The sequence below is a fragment of the Pleurodeles waltl genome, chromosome 9, assembly GCF_031143425.1.
Source record: "Pleurodeles waltl isolate 20211129_DDA chromosome 9, aPleWal1.hap1.20221129, whole genome shotgun sequence".
Lineage (NCBI taxonomy): Eukaryota > Metazoa > Chordata > Amphibia > Caudata > Salamandridae > Pleurodeles > Pleurodeles waltl.
Genome location: NC_090448.1, coordinates 992,759,134 through 992,774,361, shown reverse-complemented (window position 1 = coordinate 992,774,361; position 15,228 = coordinate 992,759,134). Strand labels below are relative to the sequence as shown.

At 42.4% G+C, this 15,228-nt stretch overlaps 1 protein-coding gene across 4 annotated transcripts in view; it reads left to right on the top strand.

Moving 5' to 3' along the window:
• Positions 1–885: 885 nt before the first annotated feature.
• The window catches only part of BBOF1 (basal body orientation factor 1), a 107,421-nt gene continuing 93,078 nt past the window's right edge, over positions 886–15,228 (top strand). For 2 of the 4 annotated variants that reach the window (XM_069208507.1, XM_069208506.1), the window contains exon 1: positions 887–1,535. In XM_069208507.1, coding sequence (XP_069064608.1) covers positions 1,489–1,535 — 47 coding nt within the window. In that variant the 5' untranslated portion in view covers positions 887–1,488. Of the gene's footprint in view, positions 1,536–15,228 lie in introns of all 4 variants that reach the window. The other 2 variants (XM_069208508.1, XM_069208505.1) reach the window with 2 other exon arrangements.

Genomic DNA, 15,228 nt, shown 5'->3' with positions numbered 1-15,228 from the left:
TTCTAGAAAACAGAAGGATATAAAACAAATAATATCAATTTCTTCAGATCTACATTCAACTCAAATAATAACTAATGCACAACCCATTTATTTGAAAGAACTGCAAAAGAAAGTGGAATAGTAAAAGTTCAACCCATTTCAACAGGCGAAGGTATAATGAATGTGAACATACCAAAAAGAATAAAATATCATTCCATACAAATACAATTCACAGGATGAAATGATCAGTTACACATGAAGAAAAGTAAAACAAATCCTTAGTCAGGTAGATTTTCTCATAAATATGTAAGTCTCAAAAATCGACATCGTTCTTTTTGTCGAAACCTTCACCCACGCGTCCAAGGAATCCTAGGCAGGATATGATCCCCGCGCTCAGTTGAGTGGAACTAGGGGGCGGGTGTGGTGGTGCTATATAACAGGGGCCGTTATAAGCAGTGACTACTTAAAACAACGCAGCTGCTACTGGAGCCGCACAACTCCTTCCTTTAAAATCCTTCTAACATTTCTTCTAATAGTAACTGAGGCTTTCGTCACATACCTTCCACAACCATGAACTGGCTGTTAACCACGCCAACCCCTGCCTTCACTGGTCTCCCGAACACTGCTCCTCCCATCTCAGAGCCGGCTAGCCTGTCTCAATTAATGGGGCGGGACCGCTACTTGTAAGGACCAAGTAGCCTATCACATTCCGCTACGCCTATTTTCAATGCAATTACCGTTACAGATCTAAAGCTGTCGCCATCTTGGTAAAGGATTTCCGGGCAGTAGGGCGCGATGTAACTTTACTCGGCAGCGGGATTTCTGCGGCGCCACCTCCTCTCCTTGAGAAGAAAATGAGTTGTCAAATAAGTCTCAAAGAGGTAAATGCGAGAAGGGCTCATGGTGCTGGCGGCATTAGCCGTTCTACTCCTCAGTGACTCCGCTCCAACATGGCGTCCGGGTACGCCTGCGAAGGAAAGATGTCACAATTCGGATTCTTTCTTTGCAGCGAGTCAAATTTCAGAGCGTCCGGTTACCATAGAAACGACCAAAGTAAACAGTACGATCAGAACTAGTGAGGGGTGGACAGGTACCGGTGCAGAACAGAGAGAGTACATCGGAAAGCAGAACGGATATATATATATATATATAGAGAGAGAGAGAGAGAGAGAGATGGAGTGGTAAAGAAACCGAGGAGAGAAGAGAGGTAACTGATAGGGTAACAAAGAGGCCGCGCGAAAGTAGAAGAGCAGAGAAACATAGCGACAGAGTTAGTGCCGGAGACCGGGAGAGGCTGGGTACAAGGGAGGCAGAAATAGTGCTAAGGGGTTCAGGACAGAAACTAGATGCTAATGGATAGAGCTATATACTAGTGGACAGAGGGAGAAACCTAGACACAAAGCGAGGGGATTGGTAAGAGGGCGAGACAGAGAAAGACACACGAGTACTGATCGACTGCAGGGCACGAAGAGACAGGCTCCTGTCACAGCCGCACAGCAGGCCACAAGCATGCCGAAGAAAAAGGGGAAAGCTGGAAATGGAAAAAAGGGGAAAAGGTGAGATTTATGTTGTTTTTTTCACACCTGCTACAATCGGTGTTGTGCATCGCGAAATACTCCTGAACCCAGTATGAAGCTGGAGTCTTCTTTTATTCCACCAACATCTTTTACTCCACCAACATCTAGCGCACTGCCAGTTCAGCTCTTATTCCTTCAACCGTCTTCCTCTTCTTCCTCAGTTCCCTTGTTACTATGGTAGAACCATTACATCAATTGGAACATCTGTGTGCCACAATTCTATCAATGCAGAAAGTTGCAACGCATCCCTCTTTCCAAAGGAAATAGAAAAATAGTTGTTCTTCAGACAGGAACATTATAAATGCAATTAACATATGCAACAGAAAGCAAACAAATATAAGGTAAGAATGTAACCAGAATAGAAACCTAGGTACACTGTATATCACCAGTAGTCAAAATTATAAGTGAAATCAAATATATGAAGAACATGTCTCACTATGAAACTTTATACAAATATTTTGATGTTAAAATTATTTCCTACGTAACTTGTAGAGTTACACACACTCCTTCAAGTAAGTAACCCTCTTACTGAGACGGAGACTGTGACTCCTGTCACCTTGACTTGGTCTAGTGCCATTTGCTGAATTATCCTCATCATCCATGCCTCCCCTTCATGCGATGTCAAGCTCATTGTCACAGACATGTACATCTACATCATTATTTGTTCTCTTTGCCAAATGAGACACGCTCCATAACCTTCCATCATCCATAACCACCACATTCTTCACTTCTATTATGCGTTTCAGACCCAGAAATTTAGAAATGCCTTTGGGTGACCAAGTAGGCTTCTTTACAAAAACCTCATCTCCCACATTCCATGCATGCATCTACACAAGTTTGTTATCAAATTGTTGCTTTTACTTGTTCTGGTAAAGCTTGATATCCTGTGGATCAATCCTTTATGTCTGGGTTTTCTTTCAAAATCTAACCAAGATGGAGTCAGTTTACTGCCAGCCAACCCCACCTTTATACACTGAAATGGAGATACCTTGGTAATCAAATTAGGGGAGTTACAATGTGCCCAGAGCTCCTCTCTAAGCTCCACCCTTAAGGAGACTCTATTTTCCACAGCAGCTTGAGCACTAGCTTCAACCAAATGAGTCAGGCTTTCCACTAAGCCATTGGCATGCGAGAAGTACAAAACTGTGCAATAATGTTTAACGGCAACATCATCCAAAAATGTTCTCATTTCAAATGAGGCAAACTGTACACCATTATCCGTAATGATGGTCTTGGGTATACTTTCACACGCCAAAACTTCACACAAAAATTCAATCACATTACTGGTTGTTACTGAGCTCACACAACATGCTGTGACCCATTTAGAGCTATAGCCCACCAGCACCAACACAAACCTCTCATTAGAGGTAGCAATTGAAATAGAGCTTCGATGTCCAACCCAAACTTACTCCAGGGTTCAGATGGAACCTCCACTGGGGACAGGGGGGCCGTCCTGACCAACCTGGTCTTATTATTTCCAGCACACCATAAGCAATCCTTAACCACCCCTTCTACTTGCCTGTCCACCCCAGGACACCAGTAACATTCCCTCACTCTTGATTTGGTTAAGTTCCAACTAAGATACCCTTCATGTGCCAGGTTGATGATTTTACTTTTCAATCCCACTGGTGGAACCTTGCGTCCCACTCCATACAACTTTGCATTAAGGATACACAGTTCATCTCTGACACCACAGAATGGCTTGACTTCATCAAAATTGCTACTAATATTAAGTCATCCCACTATCACAAAACGCATGACTTGCTTCCTTACTTCATCATTTTCTGCCTCTAACCCCCATTCATTCTTGTTTAATGCTGTTTCTTTGACCCACATAATCTGTTGCTCCATTCCATCCTGTTAACATTCTCCTTCCACTTGTAATCTGGGCAAACATTGTGCTTGTATATTTCTGGCTCCTGACAAATACTCTACCCAATAGTTATATTCAATAAGACTTTCCATCCATCTCTTGATACGTTGTGTAGTAATATCAATATTTCTGCATCCTAGTAATTGAACCAGAGGTTTGTGGTCAGTTCTCAAAAGAACAGGCAAGGTCCAAAAAAAGAATTTAAAATGATGCACCGCCAACATACAGGCTAAAGTTTCCCTCTCTATAACCAAATACCTCTCCTCCTCTTAAAGCGCGGGATGCAAAGGCCGCAACCCTTTCTTCTCCATCTGGTACCTGGGACAGCACATCACCCAACCCTTTCATGCTTGCCTCTGCCATAAGAAAGCTTTTCTTGGTAGTATCAAAATGTCCCAGAGTAGGCATTTTGGTTATGTTCTCCTAGACCACACTGAATGCCTTCACATACTCTTCTGACCAATCAAAATAGGACCCTTTCTTAAGAAGTAGCCTTATTGGTTGTATCACACTGGGAAAATCTGGGATGAACTTGGCATAATATTCTGCAAGACCCATGAAGAATCAAACCTGGTACTTGCTGACAGGAGTGAGTGCCTCCAGAATGGATTTCACCAACTCCAGGTTTGGGCTTATCCCTTTCTCAGAAATTGTATGGCCCAGATAAGGGACAGAACTGACACCAAACTTACAATTTTCCCCTCTTGAGGGTAAGTCTACTGTTCCTTAATCTCAACAACACATGCCTCAAAACATGATCATTACTCTCTGTGTCCTTCCCATGCACTAAAATATAATCTTGGAAGAATATCACCGACTAAGGCCTTTATTACGAGTGTGGCACACTCGTGGTGGAGGTCAGGCCGCCGCCAAATTGGCGGTCCAACAACCATATTACGACTGTAGCAGAGCTGCCATGGTCGGACCGCCGGCACCTCCAGGTTGGCGCCGGTCAACAGCCGGGTGGTGCCGGCGGTCTTAATCCACCAGGGCAGTACTGTAAGCAGCGCTGCCATGGGGATTACGAGTCCCCTCTCCGCCAGCTTTTGCATAATGGTTCCACCGTCATACAGAGGCTGGTGGAGACAGGGTGCTGGCACTGCCCATGCACTTGGCATGGGCAGTGCAGAGCCCCCCCATGGACAGCCCTGTCGTGCTTTTCACTGCCTGAATTACAGGCAGTGAAAAGCGTGGCAAATGCTGTCACACCCGATGTACTGCAACATTGCTGCGGCTCGATTACGAGCTGGCGTCAATGTTGTAGCCTGTTTCCCACTGGGCCAGCGAGTAGAAATGCTGTATCCGCCCGCTGGGACAGCAGGAAACTCATAATAGGGCCAGCGGGCAGAAAACTAGAGTGTCAGTTTTCCGACGCCAAGCTCTTAATAAGGCCCATAGTCTTATTTAATATCTTGACAGAAGTGTGTTCACATTTTTTATCTCTTTCATCTATCCAGAAGTGTGCTTCATTCCTTCTACAATGTCTATTGCCTTCTTCAATGTAGGATTTTTGGTCAATAGTTTTTCATGTAACTAGTGTAATTAGTGCAATGCACTATCTGATCTCTTATAAGTGAATCCGAAAGGTCACCAAACTCGGACGTGCGCTCTAAGCTCCTCAAGCTAGCCACATAGTTGCCTACTCTTTCCATCTTCCCTTGTACCCTGGAAAAGAATTTGTGTCCCACCATGACAACATTGATACGTTGGCCCAAATTCAGTTTAGCATTCTAAGTGACATTTCAAAGACATCCCTGGACTGACCCTCCTCATGTCCAATTATGATCTCATCAAGACTCCCATAAATATTTCGTGCCTCAATCCCGAAGTTGTGCAATAGAATTCCCTGTTTCCTGGCTGCAGAGAATTTTTCCCCACCTATAGCGATTAAATATGAGTCAAAAAGTTTTCTCCATTTCTTACAGGGCAAGAGAGGTTTCCCACCCTCAGATAAAAACCGTGGAGGCTGTGACATACTGGACATTGACATTTTAACTGTAAAGCAAGTTAAAATAATAAACCAATATAATAGGAAAAATAACAGGTCAAAATAAGAACTCTGCAATAAAAAAGCTAAAACAACAACTCCACAAGCAACAGACAAAAATAACAATCCAACATAACAAAATTAGCATTGGCTGAGATCCAATTGCTGGAAATGTAACTGTGTCAGTTGAAAATTACTCCTGTCTCTGCAATGGTAATCAGTCTGAATGTGAAACTATCCTCCAACTTGGCCCCTTAAAACTCCATAAAGGTGCTCAAATAAAAACAGCTAGCAGTCTAGATTCAGAGAGTGTTACTTAGCACCATGTTGAGCTGTAATAGGCAAATACAGTGTAAACACACCCTCCCTTTTCCCTATAGGCCAATGTCTTTCTTAGTTGAGTGACAACATTGTCCTCAGGTACAGTTCATTGTGTCTCTTGAGGATGTGATCCTTACAGGGGCTGAGGTGCATGCTTTACCAGCTCTGAATTAGACATGCAGCACAAGGCAACAGGAGGAGTGAAAATGAGGTGAGAGCCACGAGGTGCAGTAGATTGCTCACTGACTGTTCTGCTTTCCCTCTTATCTCATAACCGAGCTTACAGAACCTCTCTGGAATGCACTTCTGAGTTTAAAGAAGACATTTATTGTTATTAATTCCCCACCCACAAGTTCCTGAGAGACAAAATTAGTAGATTGGAAGCACACGTTCAAAAGTAGTCACAGCAATGAAAGCAAAATATATCAAAGTACTTCTCAGTTGCAATGTACACAGCAAATATAGGTGAAGACATTTATTATAGCATAACTTCAAAGCAAAGCATAAAAGTCAAAATTTCATCACCGTAGGGCCTATAGCTCAGCTTCATCTTTCTGGGGTCTGCAAGTTGATGACTCCGGTCAACTGCGAGAAAGAGATTCTCTACCCAAACGGGAGGCAGGCAACTGACGTCTAGTTCCTGTCTGAAGTCAAGCAGATTTAAATCTAACTCACTGTAGTCCGGAGTCATCCTTAAAAGCAAACTCAGTGTGAGAGCCGAAGAACCTTGGAGTGGGGCCAATTCTCCTAAGCTCACTCGCTCTCAGACTTGATTGCGAGGTAAACACAAAATCTACGTGCTCTTATCAGCTAAGGTCTGTTGTGAAGAAAACAGCTTGGTCCATCTTGTGCAAAAACACAGCTTGGAAAAACACAGCTCATCTGCAGTGTCCCAACTGCAATGTCTAACTCTACGTTAAAGCCAATGGGCAGCTAACCTAAATAGCAAATGTAATGTCTAATGTCATGTCAAAGCCAATAGGCAGCTAAACTGAATATCAAATGTAATGGCTAATTCCATGTCAAAGCCAATAGGCAGCTAAACTAAATACAGAATGTAGTGTCTAATGTCATGTCAAAGCCAATAGGCAGCTAAACTGAATACAGAATGTAATGGCTAACTCCATGTTAGAGCCAATAGGCAGCTAAACTGAACAAAACATATAATGTGCTACTGGTGAACATTGAGCAACTAATATGCGCAGTGGTGAAACACAAAGTCATTGGTCAAACACAATTAATAGCATCACACCGACCCACAGTATAAGATAAAAATCAGATACCTAGGCAACAGGCAGACCATGTGCAGCTCTTTACCTTGAAAGTACGTCCTTCACATTATGGTTGGGTTGCTATAGAAACATAGCATATCGCTTGCATGTTCTATGGCAACAGTGAATACTGCTGATAAATGTTAGAAAATGCCCTCGGCACACAAAAAATACTAATCACCTACGTGCTAATACAGTGGTTTTCTCACAGTACCATGCACTGGCTATGTTGAAAAACGCCATAAAACGAAGTGCTGAGAATTGGTTTCACATAGATTATTGAGGGGTGTTGGTGGATATCCACCCCTCACATGAACTCGTTGTCAATGCTAAAAAGCACTCTGGACCCAGTAGGAAGTCGGGGTCTTCTTTTATTCCAACAACATCTAGCGCACAGCCAGTTCAGCTCTTATCCCTTCCTTTTCTCCCTCAGTTTCCTTGTTACTATGGTAGAACCATGACATCACTTGGAACATCTGGGTGCCACAATACTAATAATGCAGTAAGTTACAACAGTTTTCTCCAACGCTTTCCCTCATGAAACGAGGAAGCCCAACCACCTAGGGACAAAGATACCTTCCATTCCTCCTTGGGGTTAAGTGAGTACTATTCACATTTTGTCAAGGGATATCCATACATCCTTTAGTCTTTGCGAAATTAACTTAAAAAAAGGTGTCAAGTACTTTTGGTCAGATGAGGTTTAAGAGGCTTTACAAATGGTAAAGAACTTGTGATCTCTGTTCCTACGTTATCTCCATTTGTAGCTGGCAGAAGGTGTGTTATTACAGTTGACGCCAGCCAGATTGGACTGGGGGCTGTGGTCTCCCAATTCCTCCAGTACAAGGAATATGCCATTGCTTTTGCCTTGCACTCTCTCAGCACTGCTGAATCACATTATAGTACGAATGAGCATGAGGCATTGGCATTTAAGTGAGCGATTTAGAGATTTAAGTCTTTCATTTGGGGTATACATTTTGACATGTACACAGATCATAAACCATTGTTGCATTTACTCAGTGGCAATGGGTCTGGCAAGGTTTCTGCATGCCTTGTCAGGTTGCTGTCCAAATTGCAGGAGTTGGACTTCACTTTAAAGTACATTCCCCGAGGGAAAAATGTACGGACAGACTTCTTGTCCAGATTATCTGTGATGGATGAGGACATGGGCTGTGTCCACAAGGAAGAGTGTTGTGCTGCACTGGTGGATGACATTCTTGGTAATTCAGGCACAATCACATATAAGGTTTGGTTACAAGCCGCTAGTCAGGATCTAAATCTGAAAACTGTTTGCACCTACATAACAAATGGGTGGCCTAGAGAGAGGAATGTTGAAGCCTCACTAAGACCTTATGTACTAGTGTCTGAGGACCTCTCAATGGTAGATAGTGTGTTATTGATGGCTGATGTTAGCCACCAATGTTGCTTAGAAATTCTCTCGTTAAGGAAGCCCATAAAGGTCATTTGGGTGTTAGCAGCACCAGTAAGGTTCTTAAACAGTTTTACTGGTGGCCAGCTATGGAGTCTCAGGTTGCAAAGTTCATTGGCGAATGTACCACATTCTTGATTTCAGACAAGCACTGGAAGGTGCATGAGTCTCCGCTTCTCCCAGTACCATTTCCTGAAGAAGCATGGCACAAGGTTGCATTAGATTTTGCAGGGCTTTTCAAATTGTTACCAAATTCTCAAAGATTTTTGATGGTGTTTGTAGATTATTTTTCGAAATGGGTTTATTTTTACTTCACAGATTCCCAGCATTGATTCCATCATCAAGTTTTGCAGAGCGTTTTTGCCATTGAGGGGGCACCCAAAGAGATTGTGACTGATAGCTGGACTTATTTCACTCCCAGTTGCATGAAAATCTTAGTTGCTGGATTTCAAATTTTGCACTTTAAAGCTGCCCTTTATGCTGCTTCCTCAAATGGCTTTGTGGAGCGCATGAACACATTTCTGGAAGAAGGTGTGCAGACAGCATTGACTATGGGGAATGAGGTGGAGTCTTTTCTTAATGAAAAGGTTTGGTCCAAGTTGTTTGTGCCTCTTAGCACCACAGGTATGTGCCCATTCGTTTTGTTATGCAAAAGATTTCCCATATGTTCAATGTGACCAGATTGGATCGTGGGAATTGTATAAGACAAAACCTATTAATTTGACTGCTGTGCCTTATAGATTGAAATCTAGTCATATCCACACAAAAGAACCCTTTTATAAGAAATATTATGTAAAAAATATAGAGTTGAAAATTGGTGATTGGGTTTTGGTCAGGGTTCCTATTAGAGTGAAGAAAAGCAAATCTAAATTTTCAACCCCTGTACATGTGGAAAAAGTGTCTAAAGGATTGGATCTTTTGCAAAACAAAGGGTAGTGGAGCAAAAGAGATGTAAATAAAGTTTCAGCTGATCAAGCTAGGAGAATTCATTCTGTGATGGGTTCTGGTCAATTATCCAGTATTGATTTTTTGGGGTTCAGTTTGGATTTTGGTGATCAAAATTTGGTCTACGTTCCCAGTGACTCTGACATTGTTCCTATTCCTGGTGACCCTGTTAACATTAATGAAGATTCAATGCCTGTGGAGAATGGGCAGCACCAAGTGGGTCATGCAGCTTTTACCACCTCTGGAAGAGTGTCACACAAAGCAGGCATGCCTCCTAAGTTAAGGATTACTATGTTGTCTGATCTGTATTTTATTGTTAGTTAATTGTGTATTATAGTGTTTGAGGCAGATATTTTTTATTTGCAAAAGGGTGAAGGTGTTGTACATGGTAGGTACTCAGTATTATTTTAGAGTGAGCCTGTTTCTCAAGCTCACTGTTCTACAAGTCTTTAACTCTGTATAAGTAGTGTTCTGCTTGGGGAAATTTTATATTTGTATTCTATGTTTCTACGCCCTTCATGCATAGTTTGTATTTGTTATACTGTGAATGTGGATGGTCAGTGCTCCAGGTGTGATAGTTGTGGTCTCCATGTTATTTTCATACCTGATAATAAACTTCATTACCAACAACTTACCTGAGTGATCCAGAAGTAATCTTGTATTTAAATGCAACATGTACTCACTCAGCACAATCCCTCAAATGAAAAATTAAATGAAAGGCAAACTGAAATAGTAGTTTGACATGGCAGAGTCCCCTTCTTGTATCTGTGATGTTAACGGCAGGCCTGCATTGCTTCATTTCTCATTATTATTCCAGTAATGGGGCAGAATTTCATTGCTGTGACCCACAACTCAACTTAGATTTCTTCAGTTGTAAGAAGTTAGAGAACTCCCAGCATCTCATTACAGAAGTACGTTTTACCGGTTTACACAGCCTTACCTTTCACAATGAAGATAAACTGGTTGGCATCTGTGTATTTAAAGAAATATATGCCACAGGGCTGGGATAGAAAAGGGAGAGGTCGTACAAACTAAAAAGTAGGGGCAGTAGGGTAAATACAAAAAAACAAAAAGAATGCACAGTTCCAGAGGAAAGGGGGACCCTCACTACCAATTAGGGGAGGAGTCTGCCGGTACCTGAAAGCACTATGTACTCGAAACAAGAGCACTCACTTACCATCCGGTGACATGCTTCATCATTGGGCCATGCTCCTTGTCAGGCCGGCACTGCAATGCCATACTGGCCCCTCAAAGGGGCTCTTTGCCGGAGATCTATTTGAAATATTTGCTGCAATGTGTGCAAGAGTGTTGGATTAGAATCAAGAAAATTGTCTAGGGAGACCCAAAGGACAAACCTTTATTATAAAGATAGAGTCCCTGTCAAGATTAAAAACAGAAATGGCAGGGGAGGCTGGGTATAATGACCCAGTTCCCCTCTAAGTTGGTCTGATTATTTGTCCTGTGCCCTTATTCTAGGTACTAACATAAGAGGTCACGTGTTGGTAATTCCTACACTACCTACCCCAAAAATCTGGTCAACATGTTTCTTGCTGTGGTAGTCTTAAGGCTCTGTTAGCAATTTGTCAGGACCTACAAAAATATCCTAATCCTCACTGTACCGTAGACACATACCATAAACCTAATTGTAGTTTTGGCAATCTAAGCATGAACCCTCCTAGAGTCAGAAGAATGGGCCCCTTGGGGATAACATCAGGCACTGGGAGGTGTACCGGGGGGCGGTGCTCCAGCAACAAATTAGTAAACCCTCCAGGTTATTATACAGGAAGACAAGTTACAGACATACTTCACTTTGCAGGTAGCTTCAGTCTCCACTGTTTTCAATCTGACACCTTTAATAAGCAGTATATCCTCACAAGGACTGAAAGGCAATTCACTTTTGCAGTCTACAGTGCTTATTGTGAGCCAATGGGTGCAGGTAGTTCTCACTGGCACTCACTGTTGTGGACCAGCACTTATATTTCCTCATCAGACTTTGATCCAGAGCAAGAGAGAGCAAAACACAAATGGAGGAAAGGAGGACAAAAAGAAAGATGGAAAACAGGGATGAAAAAGAACCCTCATGAGTAAAATAAACAGTTATGAAGTGTATGGCATGGGAAGAAAAGGCATGACACTACACAACCTTGGTATTTGCAAATCATGACATTTGTAAATGCCAGCTGTGGGCTTCTAAGATATGCTCTGAGCACTGCCACATGTTATTTTTCAAATTAAGCACTGGCAGTTTCCCTATATTAAAAACCTCGTTCTCAGTGGTGAACTACTGAGAACTCTTTGAATGGCATACTTACACAGTAATATGGTAGGGCATAGTGTAAACTTCATTAAACTATTAAAGAAATTTAGTTTTGTAGGAGGGGGAGTGGGTGAGGAAATGAGGTTCTGAAAATGGCTTAGTGGACACATGTACATCAAGGACATTTGTTACCATTGTTTGACTGGATCTCCTTTTCCAAAGACTATCATCCTTCAACTCCTATTAGAATATTAGACCACACGTTGATGATGAGTTTATATTTCAGTGTTGTACACTTGCATCCTTCTGCAGCGGATATATGTGTCTTGTTGGAAATAATTGTATGGTGCTTTTTCTGATGCTGTGGGTATGCTTTATGTAATAACACGCACTTTGGCATCTACCCTTAGTTAGCGGGCTTTTGCACACAGATGATAATTTAACCTATTAGCCATCACTGCATGTCTAATGTGTGTCACTTGAATATTTTAATCACGTTATGAGTCTCCCCATGCTTTGTGCTAATGGTTTGAGCTATGGGGGCCCTCCTTCAGCTTGGCCTTCTTAAACTGCTATGCTAGGTGAATAAAGTCTGCATGTGGGCGTGCGCATCCAAGACAAACAGGAGATTTCATCAAATTAAATATGCATAAGTGCACCAGGGTATACTATATTGGATTTATAATACATAGGATTCTGCAACCCATGTATAAAGGTCAGTCTCTAGTTAGTTTATAATCAGCGACGTGTGATGCACCCATGCACCAATTATAAAGAAAAGACACCAGAACACGACTTTCATAAGTTATTGAATTCAAGTTCTGACATCACAGTGCCTGCTGCCAGAGCCAGCAGCAGAGTTGAAAGGCATGTCAGGTCACAGAACATAATTAAAACAGCTGTTTAAAGCAATGAAAACAGAACATTGCTTTTCTCTCTTGTGCTTTATCTTTCTAGCGTATAATGATAGGCAGAGAGACTATGTTTTTTTCCCAGTCCTTAGATTGTTGGAGAAAAGCTAAACTCTTTCTGCGTGTTTCTACGCATTCAGAGCTACTGCATCTGCTGTATATATCTTTTCTAAACTGATTTGTATTGAACTGTTTCTAGTATTTGTTTGCAATAAATATCTAACAGGTTCTTGATTTGTTTAATTTAGCACTAGAGGTTTTATTATTATTCTTCATGTTTGCAGACGTGCCCACCTTTTCATATGAAAGAGCTATGCACCATGGTTTTAAGTGTTTTCTGGGAAAGATGAACGTGTGACCATGTATTTATAGGATAAAGTACCCCCTGGCGTACATGATAACAATATTGCAAGTCATCTCGGAGTTCCACAACCTTGTTTTACATTTTTTTATTCGAATTTGGTAATAACAACAATGCAGCAATGTCAACAAATGTGGGTTAGGAGGGGAAGGGAAGAGGGAGGGCGAGACGCAGCAGTTAAGCGATTACAAGCACCATGATGGTATTGCATTTGCCCACCCATATAGGACCTCAGAGACAAATCTGACAAAACATTTTCCATTTTGAATGCACATTCGAGGCGGGACATAAAGCAATTGGGCAGGTGTTGACAGGGCTCCCGGCATCAGTGTTATAGGTATCAAGGCGTGGGAATGCTGGATTGGGCACAGCTCAGGGCGCTGATGCATTCAGAACCTGGAAGAGGTGGGGAGGTTTCCGGAGTGGGCCATCCCCTTCCTGTGATTGGGGTGAGTTTCTTTGCGTAGGAAGGTTTGTAAGGGTTCCTAAATGTCTTGGGGCAGGAGTATGGTGACATAAGCTCACAGAAGTGGGCTAATTTCTCTTGCCAGTAAGTTGCATCCTGCAACCAGGCCTCTATAGTGAGGGCAGGTAGTCATCCTCAGTGTATGGCGACCCTGCGTTTAGCTAGGAGAATGTGCATGGCAATGAGTCTACAGTCCCACAGAGGAACATCCTTGACATAGCCCAAGCGACCAATCAGTGGGTTCCATGGAGAGGAATAGTGATAGTGAGTATGGCAGAGAACACCCTGGCCCAGAAGGAGTTCCATAACCTTGTAAAAGAACTCGACCTTCAGCCTCATTCCTCTATATGGCCTGTAATTATTATTAATGGAAACTCTTTCTGTACTACAATATCTGCAGCATTCATTGTCTACAGCATCATGTGTCCCACACAGAGGTAATATGGAAATGAAAATTACTGGTGAATCAACAATAGGACTGTATATGTTGAGTTGTGTAAATGGAGTGTTATAGATAGTGCACTGGACTAAAAAAAAAAAAAACTCCCATCGGGATCGATATGCCCATAGTTAGGTTAAAGTCTTCTGTTTTATGTACCAGTATAGCCACTCCTGGAATAGGAGCTGTAGGAAGCAAAATACATGTACACCCCACTTTCTAAAGCATAAAAAAGGGCTTGTTCGTAAATGAACAAGCTACTTACTTTCAGTAACCTCTTTTCTGGTAAAGACTCTAACTGCAGATTCCCCGCCTTGTGAATTTTACACATGCGCCAGATTGGATCTGTAAACTTTAATGGCAATTCTTTGACAGGTGGCGTTGTGTGCTGCATGTCAGGTCCTGAGGTTCTGGATGTGACATCAGGGCCACTATTAGACAGCCACCTCCGCTCACTGACATGAGTTTCTTTCTATCTCCGTCTACACCTTCGGACATGGGGCATTGAAACCAGAAGTGCCATGTGCAGATGTTTCAGATTTGTAATGTCATTAATGGATCATGTGAGTCCATTCCTGAGAGCGATGAGCGGTGTGGGTCAAAGAGGAATCTGCAGTTCAACAGAGTCCCTACCTGAAAAAAAGGCATTAATGAAGGTAAGTAACTTGTTCTTCTGATAGAGACTTCTAACTGCAGTTTCCTTACCTTGTAAATAGATACCAAAGCAGTACCTCTTGAGGAGGTGGGTCTGTGGAGTTGCTCTGACCAGGAAATCCCGCAGGACAGATTGGGCAAAAGGCCCATCTTGCCCAACCTGGTTATCCAGGCAGTAATGCTTTGTGAACTTGTGAAGCAATGCTCACTTGGCAGTCTGACAAATGTCCAAATGCACACTGTGCTCCAGTGCAGGGGTAGCAGCCTTTGCTCTAGTGGGATGAGCATGCAGGCTTATAGGGGCTGTTTCTTAGCTAGCCCATAACAGATCTTTATGCATGGAACAATCCATTGCAAAATGGTTCTCTTCTGCACCGATTTTTCCTTTAACACTCCAAAGAAGCCAACAAAAAGCTGGTTATCTTGCCAGTATTCTCTGGTGCAATTGATGTAAAAATGAAGGTGCCTCTTGGGGACAAGGCGGCGAAAAAGTTCCTCTTGCTGAAAAACATGAGGTGGTGCACAGAAGCCGGCAAGGTGATGGATTGTCCAATATGGAAGGGCCTAACCACCTTTGGAAGGAAAGTCGCCTTTGTCCTAAGGCCCAGTTTGTCCAGAAAGAATGAAGTATATGGTTACTGGACACACAAGGCCTGGAATTTGATCACTCAAAGAGCAAATGTGATTGTGATAAGGAACACTTTTCTGGTAGCAGGCATAACTATAACTATGTATAGGATTGAATGGAGTGCACTTTAGAT